General features: G+C 41.9%; 1 protein-coding gene, 1 long non-coding RNA gene and 1 pseudogene across 10 annotated transcripts in view; 1 reads left to right on the forward strand and 2 right to left on the reverse strand.

Moving 5' to 3' along the window:
* DSE (dermatan sulfate epimerase) overlaps nucleotides 1–3,080 on the forward strand; it is a 158,708-nt gene extending 155,628 nt beyond the window's left edge. For all 6 annotated transcript variants that reach the window (XM_045499334.1, XM_045499332.1, XM_045499336.1 and 3 more), the window contains one exon: nucleotides 402–3,080. In XM_045499334.1, coding sequence (XP_045355290.1) covers nucleotides 402–2,151 — 1,750 coding nt within the window. In that variant the 3' untranslated portion in view covers nucleotides 2,152–3,080. The remainder of the gene's footprint in view (nucleotides 1–401) is intronic.
* Nucleotides 3,081–15,016: 11,936 nt separating this feature from the next.
* Nucleotides 15,017–16,404, reverse strand: LOC123609942 (annotated as a pseudogene).
* Nucleotides 16,405–16,675: 271 nt separating this feature from the next.
* The window catches only part of LOC123608904, a 40,652-nt gene continuing 32,302 nt past the window's right edge, over nucleotides 16,676–25,025 (reverse strand). For 3 of the 4 annotated variants that reach the window (XR_006717507.1, XR_006717504.1, XR_006717506.1), the window contains 3 exons: nucleotides 24,531–24,717; nucleotides 21,141–21,243; nucleotides 16,676–17,042 (listed from right to left, as the gene is read on the reverse strand). This is a non-coding gene — a long non-coding RNA (uncharacterized LOC123608904). Of the gene's footprint in view, nucleotides 17,043–21,129; nucleotides 21,244–24,530; nucleotides 24,718–25,025 lie in introns of those variants that run through there. The other variant, XR_006717505.1, reaches the window with a different exon arrangement.

A 25,025-nucleotide genomic window follows, 5' to 3' on the forward strand; every position in this document is an offset into this window, starting at 1 on the left:
GTTAGAGTCTAGATCCTAACACGGGGTTCTCTAGAATAGGCACCCCTGGACTAGTTTAGATGGGAACTTAATTCTGTGAGCCCCGGTCATTTGGATGGCAGTTCTGAAATCGTTACGTGAAGAACGTCCCTGTAGTATGAATAGCAGCAGCCATTTCAGGCTCAAACCCGAGGATCCCACGGTATGAAGTACTCCTCTCCCATTCAGCAAGGGTGCTCCCCTGTGCATGCTTATCCACGGGTGTTTCCGGAAATGTCCCAAACACAGAATACACTGCCGGCCCTCTGGGGAGCATTGTGTTGTTTCCTCCAGCCACGTCACAAAGTGGCATCACAGTCCTGATGTGTTCTTTTAACTTCCACCAGAAACCCATTTCATTGTTTAAAAATGAATCCTTTCAGGTATGATGCCAGCTTGAAATCTGTTCCTCCTCCGGATTTTGGCACCCCTACGTTGCATTATTTTGAAGACTGGGGTGTTGTGACTTACGGAAGTGCCCTGCCTGCAGAAATCAATAGATCGTTTCTTTCCTTCAAGTCAGGAAAACTGGGGGGCCGTGCAATATATGACATTGTCCACAGAAACAAATACAAAGATTGGATCAAAGGATGGAGAAATTTTAATGCCGGGCACGAGCATCCTGATCAAAACTCATTTACTTTTGCTCCCAATGGTGTGCCTTTCATCACTGAGGCTCTCTATGGGCCAAAGTACACCTTCTTCAACAATGTTTTGATGTTCTCCCCAGCTGTGTCAAAGAGCTGCTTTTCTCCCTGGGAGGGTCAGGTCACGGAAGACTGCTCATCGAAATGGTCTAAATACAAGCATGACCTGGCCGCCAGCTGCCAGGGGAGAGTGGTTGCAGCAGTGGAGAAAAATGGAGTGGTTTTCATCCGAGGGGAAGGTGTGGGAGCTTATAACCCCCAGCTTAATCTGAGGAGCGTGCAGAGGAATCTGATCCTCCTGCATCCACAGCTCCTTCTCCTAGTGGACCAAATACACCTGGGAGAGGACAGCCCCCTGGAGACCGCCGCAAGCTTCTTCCACAATGTGGATGTTCCCTTTGAGGAAACAGTGGTAGATGGGGTCCACGGGGCTTTTATCAGGCAACGGGATGGTCTGTACAAAATGTACTGGATGGATGATACCGGCTACAGTGAGAAAGCAACCTTTGCTTCAGTGACATACCCTCGGGGCTATCCCTACAACGGGACAAACTACGTGAATGTCACCATGCACCTCCGGAGTCCCATCACCAGGACCGCTTACCTCTTTATAGGGCCGTCTGTAGATGTTCAGAGTTTCAGCATCCACGGGGACTCCCAGCAACTGGATGTGTTCGTAGCCACCAGCCAGCATGCCTACGCCACTTACCTTTGGACAGGAGAGACCACGGGACAGTCTGCCTTTGCACAGGTCATTGCAGATCGTCAGAAAATTCTGTTCGACCGGAGTTCAGCCATCAAGAGCACCACTGTGCCCGAGGTGAAGGACTACGCTGCTATTGTGGAACAGAACCTGCAGCATTTTAAGCCAGTGTTCCAGCTGCTGGAGAAGCAGATCCTGTCCCGAGTCCGGAACACAGCTAGCTTTAGGAAGACCGCTGAGCGCCTGCTGAGATTTTCAGACAAGAGGCAGACGGAGGAGGCCATTGATAGGATTTTTGCCATATCGCAGCAGCAGCAGCAGCAGAGCAAGTCAAAGAAAAACCGAAGGGCAGGCAAACGCTATAAATTTGTGGACGCGGTCCCTGATATTTTTGCACAGATTGAGGTCAATGAAAAAAAGATTCGACAGAAAGCTCAGATTCTAGCACAGAAAGAACTGCCCATAGATGAAGATGAAGAGATGAAAGACCTTTTAGATTTTGCAGATGTAACGTATGAGAAACACAAAAACGGGGGCTTGATGAAAGGCCGGTTTGGACAGACGCGGATGATGACAACTCGCAGCAGAGCCCCTTCCGCTTCGTACACCAAACTATTCCTGATCCTGAACATCGCTATTTTCTTTGTCATGTTGGCAATGCAGCTGACTTATTTCCAGAGGGCCCAGAGCCTGCATGGCCAAAGATGCCTTTACGCAGTCCTTCTCATAGACAGCTGTATTTTACTGTGGTTGTACTCGTCCTGTTCCCAGTCACAGTGTTAGCGCTAAAGCCATGCGTTGCCGGATCGTTGTGTGGTCACAAGAGTCTATGCAAAAAAAAAAAAAAAAAAAAAAAAAAAAATTGCCCTAGTTTGTTACAGGACTTTTTATCTCAGATTCATTTTAACAAATTAAGGGGAAGATTTTTTCATACAAGAAAGCAGGGATATGGAGAAATCGGAATTGGAAAGGCAAAGGTTTATCAGAGGAAGAAGAGTAGCTTGGTTGTCCCATGGTGTTTCTGGAAGTAACTGGCTTGGCTAAGTTAGCAATGCATATAATACTACCCTTAGAAGAAACAACAAGTCTGATTTTAAGTGATATTTTTTCTTGAGAGAAAAAGATTTAGATAGATTTGGGTTTTATTAATATTAATTTAATGATGTTTAGCAGTTTCCAGATACTATTTTATGGCAAAGACTGAAGCCCACAATAATGAGAAATTCAGAAAAATTTTAATGGTGGAATCATGTTGAAAAATAAGTATTGCTAAGTCCTGGGATGGCAGTGTTCACTTCCTTGGAGGGTAGTTCATCAGGGAAGTGACAGCAGGATCTGCATATTGGATTACTATTCGGACAACATAATAAAATGATGACAGATGATCATTAAAAAATTGAAATATATTTTTCTGTAGAAAACACATCAGTGAATGAATATTTCCTTGATGTTGGTCTCTGCACACACATAATGCATCCATTTGTTGTTCAATAAATAAGACAGTTACAGGCAATTTAATTTTCTATTTTCCTTATATGGAAAACTGTTATAGACCCAGTGACTCAACTTCAGAATAAAATATTTTATACCCCGAACATTGATTTCAATACCAAAGAAGATGGGGGAAGCTAAAATTTGGATATGATTCTTATGTTTTTTTAATAGAAAACTTTAAGTTTATTTTGCTAAATAAACATCATAATTATGATTTATCTATAGTGTCTTTCTTCATTGTTGGATTACATGAAATATGTGTGCAACAGTTTTGAAATCTTTGAAGAGAGCTGTTTATTTGGAACATGCCTCACTTAAACTTATAAAGTAGTGTTTGAATTGAAAGAAGTACTTTCTCTGCTATGTACCTTTTTGGTGTCTAATCCTATTTTAAACATTTGGAACAAAAGCCAACTTCTGATACTTAAATACCAAACTTAAAAACATAAACTTGCTATAGTTATTTTAGTTAAGTTCTCAGGTGGTAACAGGAGCACAGAGTACTTGAAACATATTCCACAGTTTGTATTTCGGCGTAAGAAAATTATCTACTTCCAGGGAAGTTAAGAGTAAATTATCTGACGTTCCACATAGTTGAGTCTTGCAGATTTCCTCCTTGAAAACAGAAAATATGCTTAGCTCAAAGTTTACAGGAAGAACGCATGCACTGATTTGTAGGTTTAAAATAGTAATGGCAGTCTTTTTACTTGTCCCTCTCGTTCATGGACATATCAGTAAGTAACAGAAAACAAGGAAATGGAGAAACTCTTAGAATCACCTTTTTTGCGGTTCAATTTTGAACCTTCTTAACTTAAAGTAAACCCAGGTTTTAACTTTTAACTGTGCTTTACTCATTACACTTGGAATCTAGAAAATGACTTCTGAGGAAGTATTTTTCCTTCTTTCATGGAAGAAGTCTCTAGGGAGGATGTCATTACACACTGTTTAAAAGAATAATGTTTTCAAAAGAATAATGCTTCCGTTTGTCCTGCATGGATGCTGTTACTGGGATTTAAACTTGCTTTATGTGACAGTTTCTCCGTTTACTTAACCTCATTCAAGATTCCTCTCTTCTGTTTTTCATTCAAAAGGATGAATTGTCTGAAATGATCAAAAGCAAATTTAGGAAGAAAAAAAAAGGGAAAATTGCTCTTTGAGGCTACCAAGCAAACCTGATTTCAGATCCAAAAACTCAAGGCATACTTTCTAATACCGATTAAAAGCGCAAGCGAGTGCCAGATTCAGCTCTCCTTTTGTTTTCGTTAGGTTAGGGCAGACAGTGAATTAGTCATCATAGCATGGCCCAGTCTAACACATTAGCTCATTTTTTAAGCAATTTTTAAAAATATGGTAATCATGCATCCTTGAAGCAAAATTCATTAACTGGGTTTTTTTCCCCTTCTAATTGGACCTCATATTTCACTGAAAAGAAACTTCCAGAGGCAGTGTCTTAAGTGGTTAAGTAAAAAAGAAAATGCTGAAACAAATCACAGCTCTTTATAGTGAGACATGTTTTATATCAGGGATAGTGCATATCTGAATAAAACTAAGCAACTCTTTGTCCCAGAAAACCAAGCAATGTTAAATCTCCCTTGTAACGGAGTAATCAATTATGGAATCTGTTTCAGGGCTGCTCACTGAAAAGAGTGTTTCAAGTTCACTGAATAATATGTAAGCTGTTTTTCAGGGGATTGGCAGGACTCTAGCCTTAACCTTAAAAAAAGTTTGGGAATTAATAGCATACACATTTTGTGCAGTGGAAGGGGCATGCGTATTCCCTGGTTGGTAACTGATTAGCTTACAAACAGCCATGAAGATGGATGAGACGTATCTACTAAGAACATTCTTTTGAGATCATTGTTATAATTGTTAATAAAGTCGGTGGCAGACCTTGTTCTGGAACTGTTTTAATGATTAAAACTTATTGTATTGCCTAGAATATTGAATTAATTCTTCCACGAATATTTAGTCATGATTTTAAAGAAGTAGCAAATGTCCTAAGTTTGATAGTTTTAACAGAATATCATGCACACTGAATGTTTTTTTGAAATAAAAATTTACATTATGATTTAATCTGTTAAAAAAAAAATTTTGATAGTTTACAAAACTGCCCACAAAGGAATTTGAGATTTCTCCAAATTTTTCAGAGAAAGCAAGTTGTGAAATGTTGTATTTGTAAGTTAAAAACTACATTCATGTTTTTCCTTAGAAATATAAACAAGATTAAAATGGATATGACGATGGGGAATAAGCCCGTGTAATTTATCATCTGAACTAGGCACTTTGGAGAGTTAAAGGAAGAGCAAACTACAGATATAAACCAAGAATGTTCTAGGAACACTAGGGCATATGGTCATCTATGCCATAGACAATTAGTTAATTCAGGAAATGAAAGAGTTAAGGAGGTGTGTGCAAAGGTCTCACTTGTACTTTAGTGCTAAAAAAGGAACTTGAGATGATCTGATTGTGCCTCCAAATTCTACAGGTGGGGAAACAGTCTTCAGCAAAGGGGCTTTCCTCTCTCTCACTTCCTGTCATGCTTATTCCTGCGCTCATTCCATTTCCGTTGGCAAAGTCCATTGGCTTGATTCTCCCGTCTTTAGGATCACGTTGAGAAGAGGTCAGTTTCTGCAGCTTGTTTAGCTTACTGGCAGAGATAAATACTTTCCCAGCAGTGTTTCAGCTATTTGCTTTATGCTGTAACACAGATGAACTGCTGACATTTCTCAGGAAATGACTGCAAGGAATCATGCAATCCACTCCATAGTCTAAATAGTTAATTTTCAGTCCTCTATTTTAACAGGTTCAGACACATCACCACTTGAAGAACAAAGGTCGAAGTTGCACTGTGACTTTCTTGTTCTGGGCTGTATAGTTTTCCTCTCTTTTGGGGGAAGAGGTTTTTGGGGGTTTCTTTTTCAGTTTTAGATTTTTTCCCCAAGTTATAAACATACATGATTAAAAAGGTAAAATAGTACTAAGAGCCTTGCATTTTTATTTATTTTTAAATGTTTATTTTGAGAGAGTGTGCAGAAAAGCGCAAGAGGGGGAGGGGCAGGGAGAGATGGAGAAGAAGAATCCCAAGCAGGCTCCAAACTGTCAGTGTAGAGCCCAACACAGAGCTTGATCTCCTGAATCATGAGACCATGATCTGAGCTGAAATCAAGACTTGGACACTTAGGGGAGCCTGGGTGGCTCAATCGGTTAAGTGTCTGACTCTTGATTTCAGCTCAAGTCATGATCTTACAGTTCGTGAGATCCAGCCCCGTGTCAGGCTCTTCTGCACTGACAGTAAGGAGCCTGCTTGGGAATCTCTCCTTTCTGTCTCTGCCCCTCCCCCACACGTGTTCTCTCTCTCCCTAAATAAATAAACATTTTTTAAAAATTAAAAAAAAAAAGGCAGACTCTTAATCAGCTGAGCCATCCAGGTGCCTCAAAAGGCATGTAATTTTAAACACATCCTGCCCACTCGTTTTTCACTCTAGGTTCATGCTTTCCAGAAGTAACTAATTTTTGATTGTCTTAGCTGCTGTGTCCGTTATGTCCTTGTTTATGATAAGGTCTAAAACTTCTTACCAGTGAAGAAGAGGATTTAGCTCCCTTGTCCACCTCCTCTCTCTTCACACCTGTTTCATTCACCCCCAACCTTCTTTTTTTTTTTTTAATTTTTTTTTAATGTTTATTTATTTTTGAGACAGAGAGAGACAGAGCATGAACGGGGAGGGTCAGAGAGAGAGGGAGACACAGAATCTGAAACAGGCTCCAGGCTCTGAGCTGTCAGCACAGAGCCCGACGTGGGGCTCGAACTCACGGACCGTGAGATCATGACCTGAGCCGAAGTCGGACGCTTAACCGACTGAGAAACCCAGGCGCCCCTCACCCCCAACCTTCTAACAGAGCTATCATAATTTTTGGTTAAGTCTCCATTCAGCATTTCCATGCTTAACCACCATGATAAGTAGGACCTGCGGGTTAGCCATGTAGAGCACTATCTTGCTTCTTTCCATGTAGAACTTTGGTTTCCCCAAGGTTAATGACTATTTCTTTTTTCCATTTGCTTAGTTGTCAAGCAATTTCATTTCATCTCCCAGTTTTTCCAATAGGAGTGGGACTCTCCTCCCTCTATGTTCAGTCACCTCTATGTAATCGGATAGCCCTTTGTGTTCTTGGGACCAGCCCTCCTTACATGTTAGTTGTGCTCAGATCTCTTTTCTCCATCATTCTGAGGATTCTGTGTGCCTTTTTCTGTGTAGATCTTCTGCTGCTTGAACTTCATGCTTCCTTTTTCTTCATTAATATCTCTTTTTTTTAACATTCATTTTTAAGAATTGAGAGAGAGAGCAAAAGCCAGAGCATAAGTGGGGATGGGACAGAGAGAGAGGGAGACACAGAATCAGAAGCAGGGTCCAGGCTCTGAACCGTCAGCACAGAGCCCGGTGTGGGGCTCGAACCCAAGGACCACAAGATCATGACCTGAGCTGAAGTTGGATGCTTAACCGACTGAGCCACCCAGTTGCCCCTCCTCCCTGAGATTTCTGAGGAAGAACACATGAGTGGTAAATATCTTGCCCCTTTGCATATCTGAAAACAATTTTTATTCTCTCCTTTTGATCAATCACTTAGCCAACAACTACTGTAGGTTGGAAATAACTTTTCCTCAAAATTGTGATGGCGTAGCTCCATGACTTCCCAAATGTTACTGAGTTTTCTCCTGGACAGAGCAATTTTCAGCAAAGTCTCCACTCTCCTCCCTGGTTACTTCAGCGGAGGGATGCTGGGGGAAGGAGGCGCTTAATAAACCTAACTGCCTGTGTTCTCAAGGTCATGGAGGAAGGGAGCTAGAAGTCTCACTTATTCTCTGATTAAGCTCAGCATCTCCACTCTCAGCTGTGTCGTGTCTTTAATTCAGAATCCCTCTTCTCAGTCTCTCTGGAGAGGCAAAGCCTCATCTTCTGCTGGAGTCCAAGTGTGCCTCTGCCTGCTCTGTGGTTGGATTTTCCACTTCCAACTGCATTCCCCCCCCCCCCACCCCCGATCAGGGGTGCCTCCTGCCAATTCCTGAGCCTCCTTGCAGTGCTGCAGAGCAAACTGGCTTATTTCTGTTGACAACCCCATTCTCTTGCTTGCTTGGATTCCAGCCTCCTCTTTAGTTACCATCTATCCATCCATCTTCTCTCAGCTTCCACAGTCTTATTCCATTCTCCATTCATTCATTCTACAAATATATATATATATATATATATATATATATATATATATATAATTTTTAATTTTTTATTTATTTTTTTGAGAACCCACTTAGTGCCAGGCACTGTTCTATTACTTAGAATATTACATTAGTGAAACAAAGATTCTGCCTTCTTGTTGCTTACATTCTAGGGATAGGTCTGACAAATTAGCATAATTTATAAGTGAATTACATAGCCTATTAAAGGATGATAGGTGCTGGAGGATGTAATTGAGACTGAGAAGGGAAGGGTGTAATTTTAAATAAGGTGGTCAGGATAGGCTCCATTGATGTCCCCACTCCCGTTCTCCTTTTCATTTTTAAAATCCTTTTACTGTCAATTTAGTGGAGTCTCAGAAAGAAACAGATATAAATTGATATTGAACCCAGTATGTTTAACTGGAAGCACCATATCACTTTTTAAGAGAGTTTGTAAGTAAGAATGACAACAGCACACTTTTACTGAGCACCTACTATGTTCCAGGTACTGTTTTAGGAGCTAGAAATTTGGTAGAGAACAACAAAATAGAACCTGGTCCTTGGGTAGTTTATGTTCTGATATGAGTGGGTGAGTGGGAGAGGCAAGTAACAACCACAATAAATTTGGTAGAGAACAACAAAATAGAACCTGGTCCTTGGGTAGTCTATGTTCTGATATGAGTGGGTGAGTGGGAGAGGCAAGTAACAACCACAATAAAAATATAATATGTCAAGTAGGGTAAGCATTATGGAGAATAATGGGAAGGGATGTAAAGTGATGGTGAGCTGGTACTATTCTATAAAAACTGGTTTCATGTGTGATACATATGAGCAGACACTTGAAAGAAAGGAAGATTTCTAGGAGAAGTGTGTTCCAGATGGAACAGAAGTTACAAAGGCCCTGAGGTCACTATGTGTTTGATGTGTTTCAAGAACAGGAGGCCAGTGTGGCTGGAGCAGAATGGGAAAGGGGAGAATATTGGGAAGCAAGATCTGATTATTCATCCCCTCATGGATTGTAGCAAAGCCTTGGATTTTGAGGGGGAGAAGTCAGTGGGAGATGTGGCCAGCTGCAGGAGAAATAACCAGGGAGAGGTGAGTCCAGGAGCTTGTATATTTTCTAGACACCCAAATGGTCCTAGAATCCAGGAAGAGGCTGTGGCTGTAGATAGAGTTGTTGGTGCCTTTTTTTTTTTTTAAGTTTATTTATTTTGAGAGAGAGAGAGAGTGGGGGAGGGTCAGAGAGAGAGGGAGAGAGAGAGAATCCCAAGCCGGCTCCATGCTGTCAGCACAGAGCCAGACGTGGGGCTTGATCCCACGAACCATGAGATCACGACCTGAGCCAAAATCAAGAGTCAGATGCTTAACTGACTAAGCCGCCCAGGCGCCTCAGTTGTTGATATCTTTTTAAAGGTTAAATGGAAAATCCCTAGCTGTGTAAGGGGAGAAACGCATTCTTGGTAAGTGGAATAGCATAAACAGATGTATGAAAAACCAAGACTTATTCAAGGATTGACCCAGATTGATGTGGTGGCTCATAGGGCATGAAATGGGGAGTGGTTGAAGATGAGACTGGAATGGAAAGCCGGGAGAATATTAAAGTGGACTTTGAAAAAATAAATAAGTAAAGAGGACTTTGTATGGCATGTTAAGGAATTTGGACTTCATTCTGCAGTGAGGCTCCTCATCCTTTCTTATGCTTCAGCATAACTGAGGGATACAAACAATGCCTATTATTGAACCAACATGGCAGTAAGGTTCACCAGGTGGGATGTGTGGATAGGGTGGCTAAGGGGACTTGAAGGAAGGGAGGTAATGATAGCACACATCCATGTGTATATGTGTGTGTGTGTGTGTGTGAGGTTTTGAAAAATCCTTGAAGTGGTGCTCATATGCCCCATTTCCCACCCATTCACTCTAGTGGAAGTTTTCCTTCTAGTTGGAAATCACTGCAAGCAATGGAGAACCATTGAAAGATTTTCTTTTTAAATAGATTTGCATTTTTATTTTCATTAAATTTTTTGAACATTTATTTATTATTTTTTGAGAGACAGAAAGAGACAGAGCATGGGCAGGAGAGGGGCAGAGAAAGAAGGAGACAGAATCAGAAGCAGGCTGTAGGCTCTGAGCTGTCAGCACAGAGTCCAATGCAGGGCTTGAACCCACGGACTGTGAGATCATGACCTGAGCTGAAGTTGGACACTCAACCGACTGAGCCACCCAGACACCTCACAGATTTGCATTTTAGAAAGACAGCTTTAGCTTCAACACGGGATGGACCCAATAGGGAAGAGATAGGAAGTTTTTTGCACAGTCCTTCCGTAGGTAGGAGATGATTCGCTCTTTAAGTCTAGAGCGGGAATATTTAAGATCCAGCTCACAGGCAAAACATGTGACCAAAGGGATATATATTTTGTGGAAGGATAGGTCAAAAGATGATAAATCCAGGGGCCCTCAGGATGTATGTGTCTCTGCGTCCCATTTACTGTAGAAGAGCACAGTTGCCTGGCACACCTCTGCTCCGATCCTCTTGACTGTCTCTTAATAAGCTTCGGAAATTGTCCAAGTCTTCCTGCCACTTCTGTTTTCAGCCTGCCTGTTTCAGTGACTCCACATAGATTGGTGTGGTTGGGGTAGAGGGTGTACGATGGAGGGTAGTGGAAAACAAGACTAAAAAATTAGACAGTGATGGGTGCCTGGGTGGCTCAGTCGGTTAAGCTTCCAACTTTGGCTCAGGTCATGATCTCACAGCTTGTGAGTTCGAGCCCCAAGTCGGGCTCTGTGCTGACAGCTCAGAGCCTGGAGCCTGCTTTGGATTTGGTGTCTCCGTCTCTCTGCCCCTCCCCTGCTTGCTCTCTCTCTCTCTCTCTCTCTCTCTCAAAAATAAATAAACATTAAAAAATTTAAAAACATTAGACAGTGGGGTAGAGGAGATGCCCCTTCTCTCCCCTTAATTTTTTAATTTCTCCCCTTAATTTTTTAAATAGTACCAATTGTATGGGCATTTTGATTAATGCAGGCAGTCGAAATAACCTTCTAAATGGGAAAATTGGAGGTGCTCCTTCCTCCTCCTGCTGTCTCTGGAAGTTATAGGGCAACTTTGTCATGGAAGGATCATGTGACTTTAATGGTGAGCCCCAAAGGAAACACGAATGACTGGGGATGGGCTATTGAAGCTTTGGTTTAAGGTGGATTTTTTTTTTTAACGTTTATTTATTTTTGAGACAGAGAGAGACAGAGCATGAACGGGGGAGGGTCAGAGAGAGGGAGACACAGAATCTGAAACAGGCTCCAGGCTCTGAGCTGTCAGCACAGAGCCCGACGCGGGGCTCGAACTCATGGACTGCGAGATCACGACCTGAGCCGAAGTTGGCCGCTTAACCGACTGAGCCACCCAGGCGCCCCAAGGTGGATTTTCTTAAAGCAAGAGCTTCTAAAAACATTTCAGTCAGCTCACACTTTCCAAATTAAACAAGGAGAAGTGATTTTAGTATATATTTAGGAATTATTTTCTGAATAAAAGAAGTTTCCAATGGTTTAGGCACCTTCTTTTCCTTTCAAAGAAAGTGTAAGAACAGGATATTGGAATTACCCTTCTCTGTGAAGGGGACATACTAGCAGTCTTTCCTGCTTTTCACTTTTTAGCATTTGTTGTTTACCACTTTTTAATTTTGTCCAGGGTAAGAGACCACAGGTAAAATACAGGAAATTCTCATTTATTGCCTTCCTATGCAGACAATCTTGATTCCTTAGTTCCCTCACCCCACTCTCTAAGGAATCTGTCTTAGTGACAAAGCGTATCCATGCCATTTATTCGAGTTCTGAGGAGAATTCTCGGAGCACTGTATATATTTAAAGCTCTGTTCCTTATACAAAAAGGACTGAAGGAAGGAAAATGTGATTATTTTGAAAGATGAATTCACAGAACTTTTTATCAAAGTTGAACTATAAATTGAAATAACAACTGAAAACATCACTATTACTGAAAATTGCCCTTGGGTACCTCACACTTAGAAGACATAAAGAGAACATGAAAATCACTACTCTAACTTCCCCACTACACTACAAACCTTGAGGGCAGCGCTTAGGTCTCCTGCTCATTGTGTTTTTTATTTTTTAATTTTTATTTATTTTTTATTTTGAAAGAGAGAGAGAGAGGAGGGGCAGGGGAGAGGGGCAGAGGGAGAGAGAGAAGGAGAGAGAGAAAGAATCTCAAGCGGGCCCCATGCTGAGCAGGGAGCCCAACACAGGGCTCAATCCCACGACCCTGGGATCATGACCTGAGCTGAAATCAAGAAGCAGATGTTCAACCAGCTGAGCCACCCAGGTGCCCGTCCTGCTCATTGTATATACATGATTCTTACACAGTGCCTGGCACATCCATGGTATTCAAACAATATTTGACGAACTGACTGACGGAATACATGAATGGAACGTAGTCTCAGAAGACCTTAACATATAGAACTCCAGCTGGTGCAATGAGCTAACATCCCTAACCTCCCACATCGCTGTGAACTTTGGCCCTAAGAGATGCTCCAACTAGACCCTAGAGCTGTTTCAGCGTTGAAATCTCTGGGCTATGTGGTGGTTCTAAAATTCAATCTCCAGGACAAGCCACATGAGAAAGACAGATGTGAACTGCTGCGCTATGGCTGTAATACATGTGGTGGTCCCAAGTGGGATAGAAAGCCCAGATGCCAAAGCACGACTTAAAATAACACACCATTTGTGTGGGATGTTGTAAACCACCAGTAATCAACAGAGTGTTGCTAAGCTTCAGGAATTGCCCAGGAGAATGCCTTTTGAGTTCACGACATTGTGCAATGCAGCAAGCAAGGCGACGCCAGCACAGCTGACTTCCTAGAGAACACAGGACAATGTGGTGTGGGTGCAGGGGATGTGGGCAGGCAGTGTGGCCAGGAGGGTTGATTATTCAGCTGGCTTTGCAGCCACACCTACACGCGTGGAGAGTCACGCCAGGGCACCTAGGAGAACATCGGACTTCCTGGAGAAAACTGGCAAGCGGAGGAGCTCATATAAGTTACTGCATGTTTTCTCTACTTCTAAATAGAGTTTCTGTGTTGCTTAGTGGAGTTTTAAAAGTCTTATAGATGATGAGAGGACCTTTGTGAATTTACTGCTTAGGAGAGGTCATTTTTTTATTTAAAAAAATAATTTGGATGCCAGAGGAAGAAATAGGGAATGAAAGGGCATTTGATAATTCTGTAAAATAAGTCTTGTTTTTAAAATAAGATATAAAGAGGGGCGCCTGGGCTCAGTCGGTTCAGTGGGGCTCAGACAGAGGGGCTCAGTCGGTTCAGTGTCCGCCTTCGGCTCAGGTCATGATCTCACGGTTCGTGGTTTTGAGCCCCGTGTCGGGCTCTGTGCTGACAGCTCAGAGCCTGGAGTCTGCTTTGGATTCTGTCTCCCTCTCTGCCCCTCCTCTGCTCTTTCTCTCTCTCTCTCTCTCTCTCTCTCTCTCTCTCTCTCAAATAAATAAACATTTGGAAAAAAAAATTTAAATAGGATAGATATAAAGAGCCCACAATTCATGAAAACACTGTCCCCTCATGTTTACACCATTACTATGTTAAAGCATATGGGCGAGCAGTGATAATAATAGCCATCTTACTGAGACCTGTAGAGCAAGAATTTTGCAGACATCTGCACACCACTTCGGTAAGGATGTAAGGAAGATATAAGCTATAGCCCCATCTTCTAAATTAGGAAGCTAGGCTCAGCAAAGTTAAGAAATGGGACTAGAGATGCACAGAAATCATTATGGACTATTTTATGAACCTCAAAATACAACAATGTTTTGGGGCACCTGGGTGGCTCATCATTTAAATGGCAACTCTTGATTTTGGCTCAGGTCATGATTTTGTGCGGTTCGTGAGTTCAGGCCCCACATGGGGCTCTGTGCTGACAGTGAGGAGCCTGCTTGGGATTCTCTCTCTCTCTCTCTCTCTCTCTCCCTCTCTCTCTCTGTCTCTCTCTCTCAAAATAAATAAAAAAGGTAAAACAATATTTTAATATTTGCTTCTAATACTTGAAATGTTCAAAATGCCTCATTGTAACAATTTAAACTATTAATTGAGTTATGAGCATAATCATGTGAAAACTACTAAAGTGTCACTGCAGTTTCTACCTTTAATCTTGTGAAACTGAAAACAGCAACAAAAGGGTTTTTTGTTTTTTGTTTTTTGTTTTTTTTGTCAAAGTAGACTTTAAAAAATAAGATAGACTTGGGGCACCTGGATGGCTCAGTAGGTTAAGTGACTTCAGCTCAGGTCATGATCTCACAGGTTCTAGAGTTTGAGCCCCCGCACTGGGCTCTCTGCTGTCAGCGCAGAGCCCATTTTGGATCCTCTGTCTTCCCCTCTCTCTGTCCCTCCACTGCTTGCTCTCTCTCAAAAATAAATAAACATTAAAAAAAAGACTAAAAGACACCCCCGTATTTTATTTACTTATTTTTTTAAACTATGGCTCTTTATTTTCAAGTGGACAGTTCAGAGGAAGTCATCAGTAGCTTTTGTTTAATGCAAAAAGAAGAAGGAGGAGGAGGAGGAGAAGGAGGAGGAGAAGGGAGAGGAAGGGAAGGAGAAGGAGGAGGAGGAGGAGAAGAAGAAGAAGGAGGAGGAGGGAGAGGAGAAAAGGAGAAGGAGAAGGAGAAAAAACCCACCAAAATAGAGAGAAATTTTGGGTTTAAAGGAAACCTGAGTATCACTAAGAGCCTGGTTGAAGGATTCACATTTTTAGAAGGGAAATACAGTGCAGATTTCTCCAGAGAGCGGGTTTTTTTTTTTTTTTAAGTTTATTTAGAGAGAGAGAGAGAGAGAGAGAGAGCATGTGCACGAGAGAGAATCCCAAGCAGGCTTCCCACTGTCAGCACAGAGCCCCACACGGGGCTAAAACTCACAAACTAGGAGATCATGACCTGAGTGGAAATCAAGAGCCCGGTGCTTAACCGACTGAGCCACGCAGGCACCCCTCTTCAGAGAGCAGTTTTTAAAGAAGTTGGGGATGGGTGTTAAGTTTTAAGGCTAGCTTGGGGAACTTACTTCCCAGGCTTAATTTAGGGAAGGTGTCAAAGTGCTAGGTATAGGGTGATGGGACACTGGTCACAGCCCAGGATTGTGGAACAGAACTTGCTGTCACACAGTGCAAGGTAACAGAGAGTGACACAACAAAAAATGTAATCAAGATTGCCAACCAACATTTTGGTAGGCATTCATCATGTAGGTCCAGAGGGGCCCCAAACTGTCAGTGGTACGGCCTGTAGCAATTCCCCCAAAGTCTTGATGCTCTTGGGGAGAGAAGCCAGCATTCTTTTTGTTTCTCTTGGGGTTTTAAAGGTCCATTTCTTCCTGAGCCACAGTGAGGCCGCACATAGCCCAAGGGGCTCACGGGCAGCCAAGCCCTTCAGGAAGTTGTGAAAGGCTTCCCCCCTGCGTGGCTGGTACTCCAGATGCATTAGACCTTGCCTGGGTTAGGTACCTAGGCTGTTACCAGCACAGAGGTGTCCAATTCAGCCAGTCACTCAGCCTTCCTGATCATGCTCCTCCTCACCGATACCCTTGGAGACTTTGAGTGGGCACTGGTGGGAGGGCAGGACCACGCCACCGTACCTTCCTTGTCTCACGCCGCTGACCGGTACTGATGGGATAGCTCAGGCAGCTCTTGAAGTTCAGCTGGTAGTTTGTTCTCTGAACATTTGGTCTGGTGGAGGCACAGGATATCTGGGGCTTCTTCCTTTACCCAGTCTCAACCTTTCTTCTTAATCCAGACTTGAAGCCCACCCACATTCCAGGTGCAGATCTTGAACGTGTCCGATTTGCCACTGGGCAAGGTTTTCCCATCTGTGGGGATGGGGGTCCTCGTATAGACTCCCCCTCTCCTGCTGCCTTTTTTCCATTTGCCTTTGCTCCTGCCTTACTCTTCTTGACTTCTGGCTCAGTCTTGGGCTCTTTCCCATCTTCTGCCACAGTTGGATTTTCCCCATGCTTCAGCAACACTGTAACGAATGCCCTTCTGAACCTGCACCTCGCTGCCCACCAGAGCAGTATTTTTACCCCGTTACCTTCTCGGGTCCCAGCCTGGCTTGTCCTCTAAAAGACAACCCCATATTCTAGAAATTACAACTATTTGTCGTAGTTTAAGATTCTGCAGCACGGCTTACACAGGGCATCAGATATATCATCAGTGCAAAATCAGACTTCTGCTTTGTGTTTCTGGTCTCATCTTAACACCCAAACTGCGAGTCACTTTGATTCTTATGAAGTAGCAATGCTTCATAAACATAAAAACAAATTATTTACTGCTTTCTTCATATTCATCCCTTAATATTGTTATCTGGATTTTGCTCTTACTCATAAATGTTTGTGGGTTTTTCAGGTTGTTTGAAATGAATGAAGTCATTGTAAAACTATAGTGCTGGCTTATATTGGCTGGCTAATACTTTATATAAAAGAAGTCTACCTCATCTCCCTCTCTTAAAGACAAATATTTGTCTGAAATAATTATTAACAGGTGTGGAGATATAAAAGAAGCTAGAAAATACTTCACAATCAATACATCTTTGAGACAGCCAATCATTTGTTACTCACACTGCTTTTTAAACTCCAGCATTCAATGGAAGGAAAGAATGAAACTGTTTTTTGTTTTGTTTTGTTTTATCTTCCTGTTTTGGAAGATTTAAAGAATTATTTGTTTTTTCACTTTTGATTGAATTTTGGCACTTTTTGGTTGAATGTTTGTAATTTCTGGAGATCATGCCTGTTTCCTTCCAGAACCAGAATTGTGGATTACAAAATGTTAGAGTTGAAAGGGACTCTGCAGATGATCTAGCCCAATCCTTTCATTTCACAGTTAAGGAGTCACCTTGCTTGGCATTTCTTCACTTTGGTGCAGGTGAAGACGTCACCAAAACCAACATTGCCTGCTTTGACATTTCCAACTGTAAGTCAGACCAACCCTTGGTTGGGGAGAATAAACAAAACAGGGATGAAAACAAGTTTATGATGCCATCAATCCAGCTGTTGGATTGTTCTTCCCCCAAATAATTTCAAGCAAGTTGCAGACTTAAATTTTTGAACTGTATTCATTTATTTCCCGGAATAAAGATGGCTGATAATTTGTTTACTAAACTGTCTTTGATTCTCTGTTAGATGATCAAGTCAAACGCTAACACCCCATAGAGCCTAAGAGCCTATTATGGCAGTGAACTAGCGCCCTCTAGCACATTTCTGAGTCACCACTGCTAAAAAAAATCTTTTATAAAATCTAACTGTAAAACCAAAATGACCCAAGTACTGTGCTGGGTTCTTTCCACCATCTCACTTCAATTCTCACAAAAATTGTATGATCAACGGAGACAGCCAAGTAAAGAGAGGCAGCTAATAGGTGGTGTGGTGAGAGCTCCCTCAGGAGTGAGAAGAGCGCTGGACAGGCAACGACGGACTTGGCTCAGTGACACAGTGATGAATACGAAGAGGCCCTGGCCCTCTGGGAGCTCCCAGATTAGTAGGGGAGACAGAATTCTGGAAAGGATTGCTGCAGTAGGCACCGTAAGGACTGTTGCAGACCTATTTATTTATTTATTTATTTATTTAATAGTGTGGAGCAAGGAAACAGAACCACTAGCTCCACTTGGGGGTCTTAAGGATAGCCTCGATGAAAACATGACATTGGACGAAGTATTAAAGGAGGAGAGTAGTTTGCCAGGTGAAGAACAGAGAAACGGCATTCCAAGCAGCAAGCAGAGCTAATGAAAAGACACACAACTGAGGAACACTGTGATAAGTCAGTACAGGTAATGTAGGGGGCAGCGCTGTGGGAAACTGGGGTGCAAGGGATGGAGGGGACAGAGGTGTCTGGAGCAGGGCTGGGGAGAGATTCCATAGAGCTGGGAATACAGAACTTGTCCTCTTGACAATGGGAATATTGAGGATATTCAACCAGAAAATAATGTGACTGTATTTGTTTCTTTTTCTGCCTGATAAGAAACATAAGCCACAGTCAGAAAACTAGTAAAAGAAATATACTGTATAAAGCATAGTTATAAAGCAAATACTTCTGTGCCCCTCACCCTGGTATAGAAATATAACTTTGTGAACACTCCCCCTTCTTTCTATCCCGGTCATAATCCCATTCAAGTCCCAAAGACAGTAATCACTGTGTCTGTGATTCTTCCTCAACACTTTCTTTTTCTTTACCGTTTCATGACTTTTATAAACATCCTCAGAAAATAAAATTTCATTTTAACTGTTTGTGAACTTTTTATAAATGGAGTCATACTTAAAGTTTTCTTTGTGTTTGATTTTTCTTGCTCAACATAATGTTTTTTTTAAAGATATTTTTTGTTAATATTTACTTCTTGAGAGGGGGGAGGAGGGGCAGAGAGAGAGGGAGACACAGAACCTGAAGCAGTCTCCAGGCTCTGAGCTGTCAGCACAGAGGCGGACATGGGGTTTGAACTCACGATCTGCGAGATCATGACCTGAACTGAACTCAGATGTCTAACTGACTGACTGAGCCACCCAGATAGCCCAACAACATAATGTTTTTAACATGCATCCTTGTTGGTTGTCGCTGTGTCAGCGTTTATTTATTTATGCTGCTGTATAGCATTCTCCTGTTCGAATATTTTGCAATTTCTCCTGTGTGACGCTGTTGGATACTTATTGACTTTTTTTAGACCAGTTTTTTCCTAATACAAACAATACTGCTATGAGCTTTTGTACTTTGTACTTTTCACATGTGCACAACAGTTTCTCCAGCCTAAATCAGATTTCTTTCAGGAAGTTAACTCTGTCTGATAGGACCGTGTGGCATCAGCTAGAGTGGAGTGAGGGAATAAGGGCCCGGTCCACTTTCAGTGAGGGTGGAGAAGAGGTCCAATATGAGGGACGGTCCTGGGGCAGCACCGAGCTGCACAGGAAATGGAGTGGCACTTACAGGTGACCCTCAGTTTTCCAGCTTGAAAGACTGATATCCTTAAGTGACATCAGAATTCTGGAGGAAAAGTAAGTTTAAGGGGAAAATGAGTTCTATTTTGGGTTTGAGATGATTGCTGGACATAAGCAAAAATGTCTGCTATAGGAAATCAGAAATACCCATAGAGAACTTAGGAAAGGGAAGGACTGGAGATGGGGATTTGGCAATGGTAACATACAGTTGGTTGTCAAAGCCATGGGAAAAGAGAGTAACAAGTAATTGACAGCACGTTCTGAGCATTTACCATGTGGCTGGCACTAGTCTGAGAACGTTACATGTATCTCAAGAAACAACAAGTGTTGGTGAGGATGTGGAGAAAAAGAAACCCTTGTGCACGTTGGTGGGAATGCAAACTGGTACAGCCACTGTGGAAAACAGTATGGAGTTTCCTCAAAAATTTAAAAATAGGACTACACTATGATCCAGTAATCACGCTACTAAGTGTTTACCCAAAGAATATGAAAACCTAATTTGAAACGATACATACACCCCTATGTTTATTGCAGCATTATTTACCATAACCAAATTATGGAAGTGGCCCGAGTGTCCACTGATAGATGAATGGATAAAGAAGAGGTGATATATTTATATACAATAGAATATATATTATTCAGCCATAAAAAAAAGAATGAAATCTTGCCATTTGCAATGACACAGATGGAGTTAAAGAGTATTATACTAAGAGAAATAAGTCAGTCAGAGGAAGACAAATACCCTATGATTTCACTCATGAAATTTAAGAAACAAAACAAATGAACAAAGGAAAAAGGGAGAGAGACAAACCGAGAAACAGACTCAGTTTTTAAAAAATGTTTATTTATTTTTGAGACAGAGAGTGTGAGAGGGGGTAGGAGGGGCAGAGAGAGAGGGAGACAGAGAATCCCAAGCAGGCTCTGTGCTGTCAGCGCAGAGCCCGATGTGGGACTTGAATTCACGAGTCATGAGATCATGACCTGAGCTAAAACCAAGAGTGAGACACTTAATCAACTGAGCCACCCCAGAGAAACAGACCCTTAACTATAGGGAACAAACAGATGGTTACCAGATGGGAGGTGGGTGGGGAGATGAGTGAAATAGGTGATGAGGATTAAGAGTACCCTTATCATGATAAGTATTGAGTAGTGTATAGAATTACTGAATTACTGTGTCATACAACTGAAACTAATAGAACACTGTATGTTAACTACACTGGAATTAAAATTAAAAACTTCGTAAAATTCAAAAAAAGAATGTTACTTATATCAACCCATGTAATCTTCACAACAACCCAAGAAGGCACATAATACTATTATTTTCATTTCACAGATGAAAGAACTGAGGCACACAGAGGCCAATAACTTGCCCCAGGTCACGCATCTAGCTAGTGGCGCACCAAAAGGAGATTATTCGGGAAGTGTATGTGGAAAGGATTGAATTCTAGTGACTACCAATATTAATGATTGGAGGAGGAGCCTGGGAAGGACACTTAGATGGACAGCCACCAAGTTAGGAGGAGAACCAGAAGAGTGTCATTAGTAGCCAAACTTTAATTAACTTAATAAGGTAAGTCAGGTGCGCGGCACTACCGGAGAAGGTCAGGTAGAGTGCCAAAGTGGAGTCACAGTCAAACTTGAGACTTAATGTCCACAAAACCTATTCACGCTTGGCTCATTGCTCCCAAGAAAGGAAGTGAAACCTCTTTAAGGAATCGAATAATAAAATATAGGCAAATTGTCATTTACCTTTGGTTGCTGTCTACAGCTAACATAAAAAGAAAAATCCCTCCCTTAAGAAATACAGCTATGTGTGGTATGGGAAGGTGGGGGAGAAATGGGGCCTGTTGTGGGGAAGATGAGAGCTTTACACCAGACAAGTCTGCTGAGTAAACAGGCTGAGCTGGGCAGGAAGGAGGAAGTTGTGGGGGAGTCACTACTCTGTCAGCGCCTGTGGCTCCACCCCGACCCCCCACTGTGCTTGGTGACTCTGACAAAAGTGGGTGGGAGTGGGTGTCCAGATGGCCCTTCAGCTGTACCTGGAACCTGTCCTATGGCCCTGTTGTCTCCTTGGTGTTGCCCTGTTTCTCCCTGGATACGTTTACCTATTGTTTATCACAAGGTTGGCAATTCAAGAGGCTCAGACAGACGTGATCTCTGTAGAAGGGTTCAAGTTCCGAGCTGAGCAAAGTACACATGGTGCTGACTCTGCAGTAAGAGAAGAGAAAAACCCAAGTCTGCTTCCTATTCATTCATTCATTCATTCATCCATTGATTCACTCCTTATACCCACAGATATTTATTGAACACCTATAATGTCCTGGGTACTGTGCTAAGACTTGTGTAACCAAAGAGGAGTTAGATCTCGCCGTCACGAAACCTATAATCTAGTTGGGGAGATGGAAAAAATCGTAAGCAGCAAATAAAAGATGATAAAACTGTCATATGTAATAAGAAAACAAATAGGAGGCTTAAAAAGATTCAGGGGTGGATGGGGGAATTTAGAAAAACTGATCGTGTAACGCACGGTAGACCTCACACATTCATGTTTGTGCAGTTCTGTTCACCTTTAAGGCACAGGAGAGGACCATACTCCCCCTTTCCCTTGCAGTTTGGTGGAGCCTTATGACCAGTTTGGACCAAATATTGGTATTTGACGTGGGGCACTTCCATGATAAAAATCATTTGTCATCGTCCTATCTGCCCCATTGTTCCCCTGTCTTCCCAAACCCAAACAGAAGAGGATGAAATAAGGGAGGCATTTTTCTTTTTTACTTCAGCTGTAGACAACAACCAAAAGGAAATAACTTTTTCTATGTCTTATTGTTAGATTGCTTGAAAAAATTTCACTTCCCTTCTTAAAATTTGTGGTGTTAGTTTAGCAAGCCAGTGGTGAACAGCATAGAAGCTGATAATGGAGGCCAGTGAGGCCACAGTTCTTATTTGGTTGCTGATAAAATGAACTTCTGCATTAATTTGGAAAGATTATATATATATATATATATATATATATATATATATATATATAGCTAAAGAAAATGTGGCTCTAGGAGAAAAAATTAGAAAACAATGTTTCTAGTGTGTGTTGATTGCTGCTGGCTACATTTTGGCAAGACTTTATGACCTTAAGAAAGAACTGGTTGATTTGTAAGAAGAAATAACAAGGAATAGAAATATTTCAGAAAAATGAGGACTTGCAAAACTGGAAAACCTGACAGGTTTTAAACGCCAAACTCAAAGAGAGAATTTGGGGAAGCCTTGGAAGACCAAGTCCATTAAAATAAACTCATGGAAAGGCCAAATTAAGTGTGGCTTCTACACCTATTGGCAATACCTCTCAATAAGTTCAGAACTTTGGCGCAAAGATAAATTAAGGTATTCAATTGGCAAAGAGCCACAGAAAGATCAAAATAAAGGTGTAGCTTTCCCACAGAAAACTATAGTCTCATGTTTACTCAGAGTACCTGTACTGGCAAGAGAAAACGACAGGTATGTACAAATTAGTGGGGGCAGCGGGAAGAAGAGAGAGAATGGGGCAAGAAAGCAAAAGCATATAGTATATCTGAGAACTATGTTTTGAAAAGAACTGTGAGTAACAGTATTGGCAAGCATATTTTACTGAAATCAGAGACAAGAAGCTTACTAAATAATTTGGGGAGACATTTACAGTCAAAGGAATCAAAAACCCAACTGGACTTGTGGTCTTCCAACATTGTACAAGTAGCACATGAACTAAGAACACCAGTCTGCTCCCAGAAGAGCATATACTCATTGAGTATGTGGCCAAGGACAGTAACATAAGAAGACTCTCCAGAGGGTAGAGTCGAGATTCAAGGAACATTTTTCAACAGCCTTGTTTCGGGTAGAGGCCTTTCTGGTATTTGCCCAGAAACGTAAGAGGTCAATCAGTGCCTGCTTCTGGCTTCCATTTTTCCCTTTCAGAATGGAGTATTTCTTGTGGTTGTTCTGGCCCTGTTCCTCCACTCTACATTGTCTGTGGAGGGACAGATTAATCTATTACTGTGAGTTCATGGGTCTGTAGCCCAAGAAGGGCCACATGAAGACCTAATGTAGAGACTACCATGCACTACCCAAATTCTGGACTGTGAGCTCCATGTTTGGACTTCTGCTTTTTTGTTCTTTGTGTTTTTATTGTGGCGGGGGGGGGGGGCGGTTAGAAGGGGTGGAAAGAAGGTTTGTGAGTTCTGGAGTGGGAAGAGGAGTGAAACAAAAGAGTAGCCTATAGTAGAACTAATGATCATTCCTTTCCTTCTGGCAAATGGAAAGATTACATGTACTTGTCCCCGTACAGTAAAGTGGACCACAAGAATTCACTGAAGTATTTAATAGCTATTGGGAGATCCCTACCCCCCAGGTGCTAGGGATCTTTCTGGAGCCTCTTTTATAAGAGCACTAATCCTACTCTTAAAAAATCTCATGACTTAAACACCTCAGAATGGCCCTACTTACTAATACCATCACTTTTGGGGGTTAGGGTTTCAATGTATGAATTTTGGGGGACATATTCTGATCACATCACTGTCTATAATGAACAGAAAGAAGGAACAGAAAATGTCTTGGAGACAGGATATTATGGTATTACCCAAACTTTCCCAAGATGCAAATGCTGCCTAGTAGAAGAATATAGACACAGAGAAGATGATCTATATGTTCATCATTGAAAAGCAATCCCTAAAGAGGAGAGAGTTGCTTCCTATAGGAGCAGAGTATGCAGCTCCCAGAGCTGGAGCAAGGAGAGTGTGGGGTTCCTGGGAAGAAGCCAAGACTCCATCTAGAAGACAGTGGTGTCCCTCCAACCTGGTTTTCTAGTATCCCTGAAGATTATCTGTCAGTGTGTACAGATGAGAAGCCATTTCAATTCAGTAATGAATTCCCAGAGTGCTTTCTAATATCTGCCCCAACGTCCTCCTCCTTCCATGGAAAGAGAGTTGTGCTTTAATGGTATTTCTTTTCTTACTGTTCTTGCAACTGGATAATAGCCCCCCAGGAAAGAGATCCTGGGATAAATTGGAATTCTTTTTACTAGGAATCACTTCTCTTTCCTTAAATCTGTTGCTCAGTTAGGAGCAGTTCCCAGCCTCCATTAAACAATATCTTAACTCACCAAACACTATTGGTTTTCTGGATTCTCCCCCGTACATACATGGTTTTTAAGGAAGCTAGACCAAGACAGGTAGCTCCTGGAAACCCAGGAAAAACTTGTCTGGATCAACATTTAAAAAAAGCAATAGTGGTTTCTAAACTGCTGGAAGCTGAACTCCCTATTGCCCTTCAAAAGCTCCACAATCTAAACTCTCACCCACCTCCTTTCTTTACCACCTGGCTTTCCTCTCTGCCTTGTTTCTGTGACAGTAATGGATACATAGGAGACTCTACAGAGTAGAGCTGAAGCCCTCTCTGAAGGAGACAGAATTTGGACAAATGTTTCCCTCTTGTTTCCCTCAGAATTTGGACAAATGTCACCCAATCCCAACCTTTCCACTTGATCTTTTCCTCTTCGCCTCCTGCTGCTTTTTGCCACCTTCCAGTTCTCAAACACTCAGTTTCTTTATCTTCTATATTCTTCAAAGGCAGTCAGTTTCTCGCTATGATTTATTACTTTTGCCAGGGAGAGGTGAATGATTGGCATCCAGGCTCAGGGAGCAACCCTTGATAAAAGCCCTGTGTACAGAGAAGGAAGAACAAAGAAGAGCCTGTGAAAAAGCCTCTTTCCAGACTTGTTCCTCAGAGATTCTCCATTAGATCAAGACATTTCATGTTAGTGTTTTTTAATTGTAGAAGAAACATATGCATGTTTTTAGAAGGCAAACAGTGAAGAAAGATATACAACCAATCTCTCTCCCTGCATTCATTCCCAACCCTCTCCATTACTTCTCAGAGATAAGCATTTGACAGTATTTTTTTAATGTTTATTTATTTTTGAGAGAGAGAGAGAGAGAGAGATGTGGGGAGGGGCAGAGAGAGAGGGG

The sequence above is a fragment of the Leopardus geoffroyi genome, chromosome B2, assembly GCF_018350155.1.
Source record: "Leopardus geoffroyi isolate Oge1 chromosome B2, O.geoffroyi_Oge1_pat1.0, whole genome shotgun sequence".
NCBI classification, from domain to species: Eukaryota; Metazoa; Chordata; class Mammalia; order Carnivora; family Felidae; genus Leopardus; species Leopardus geoffroyi.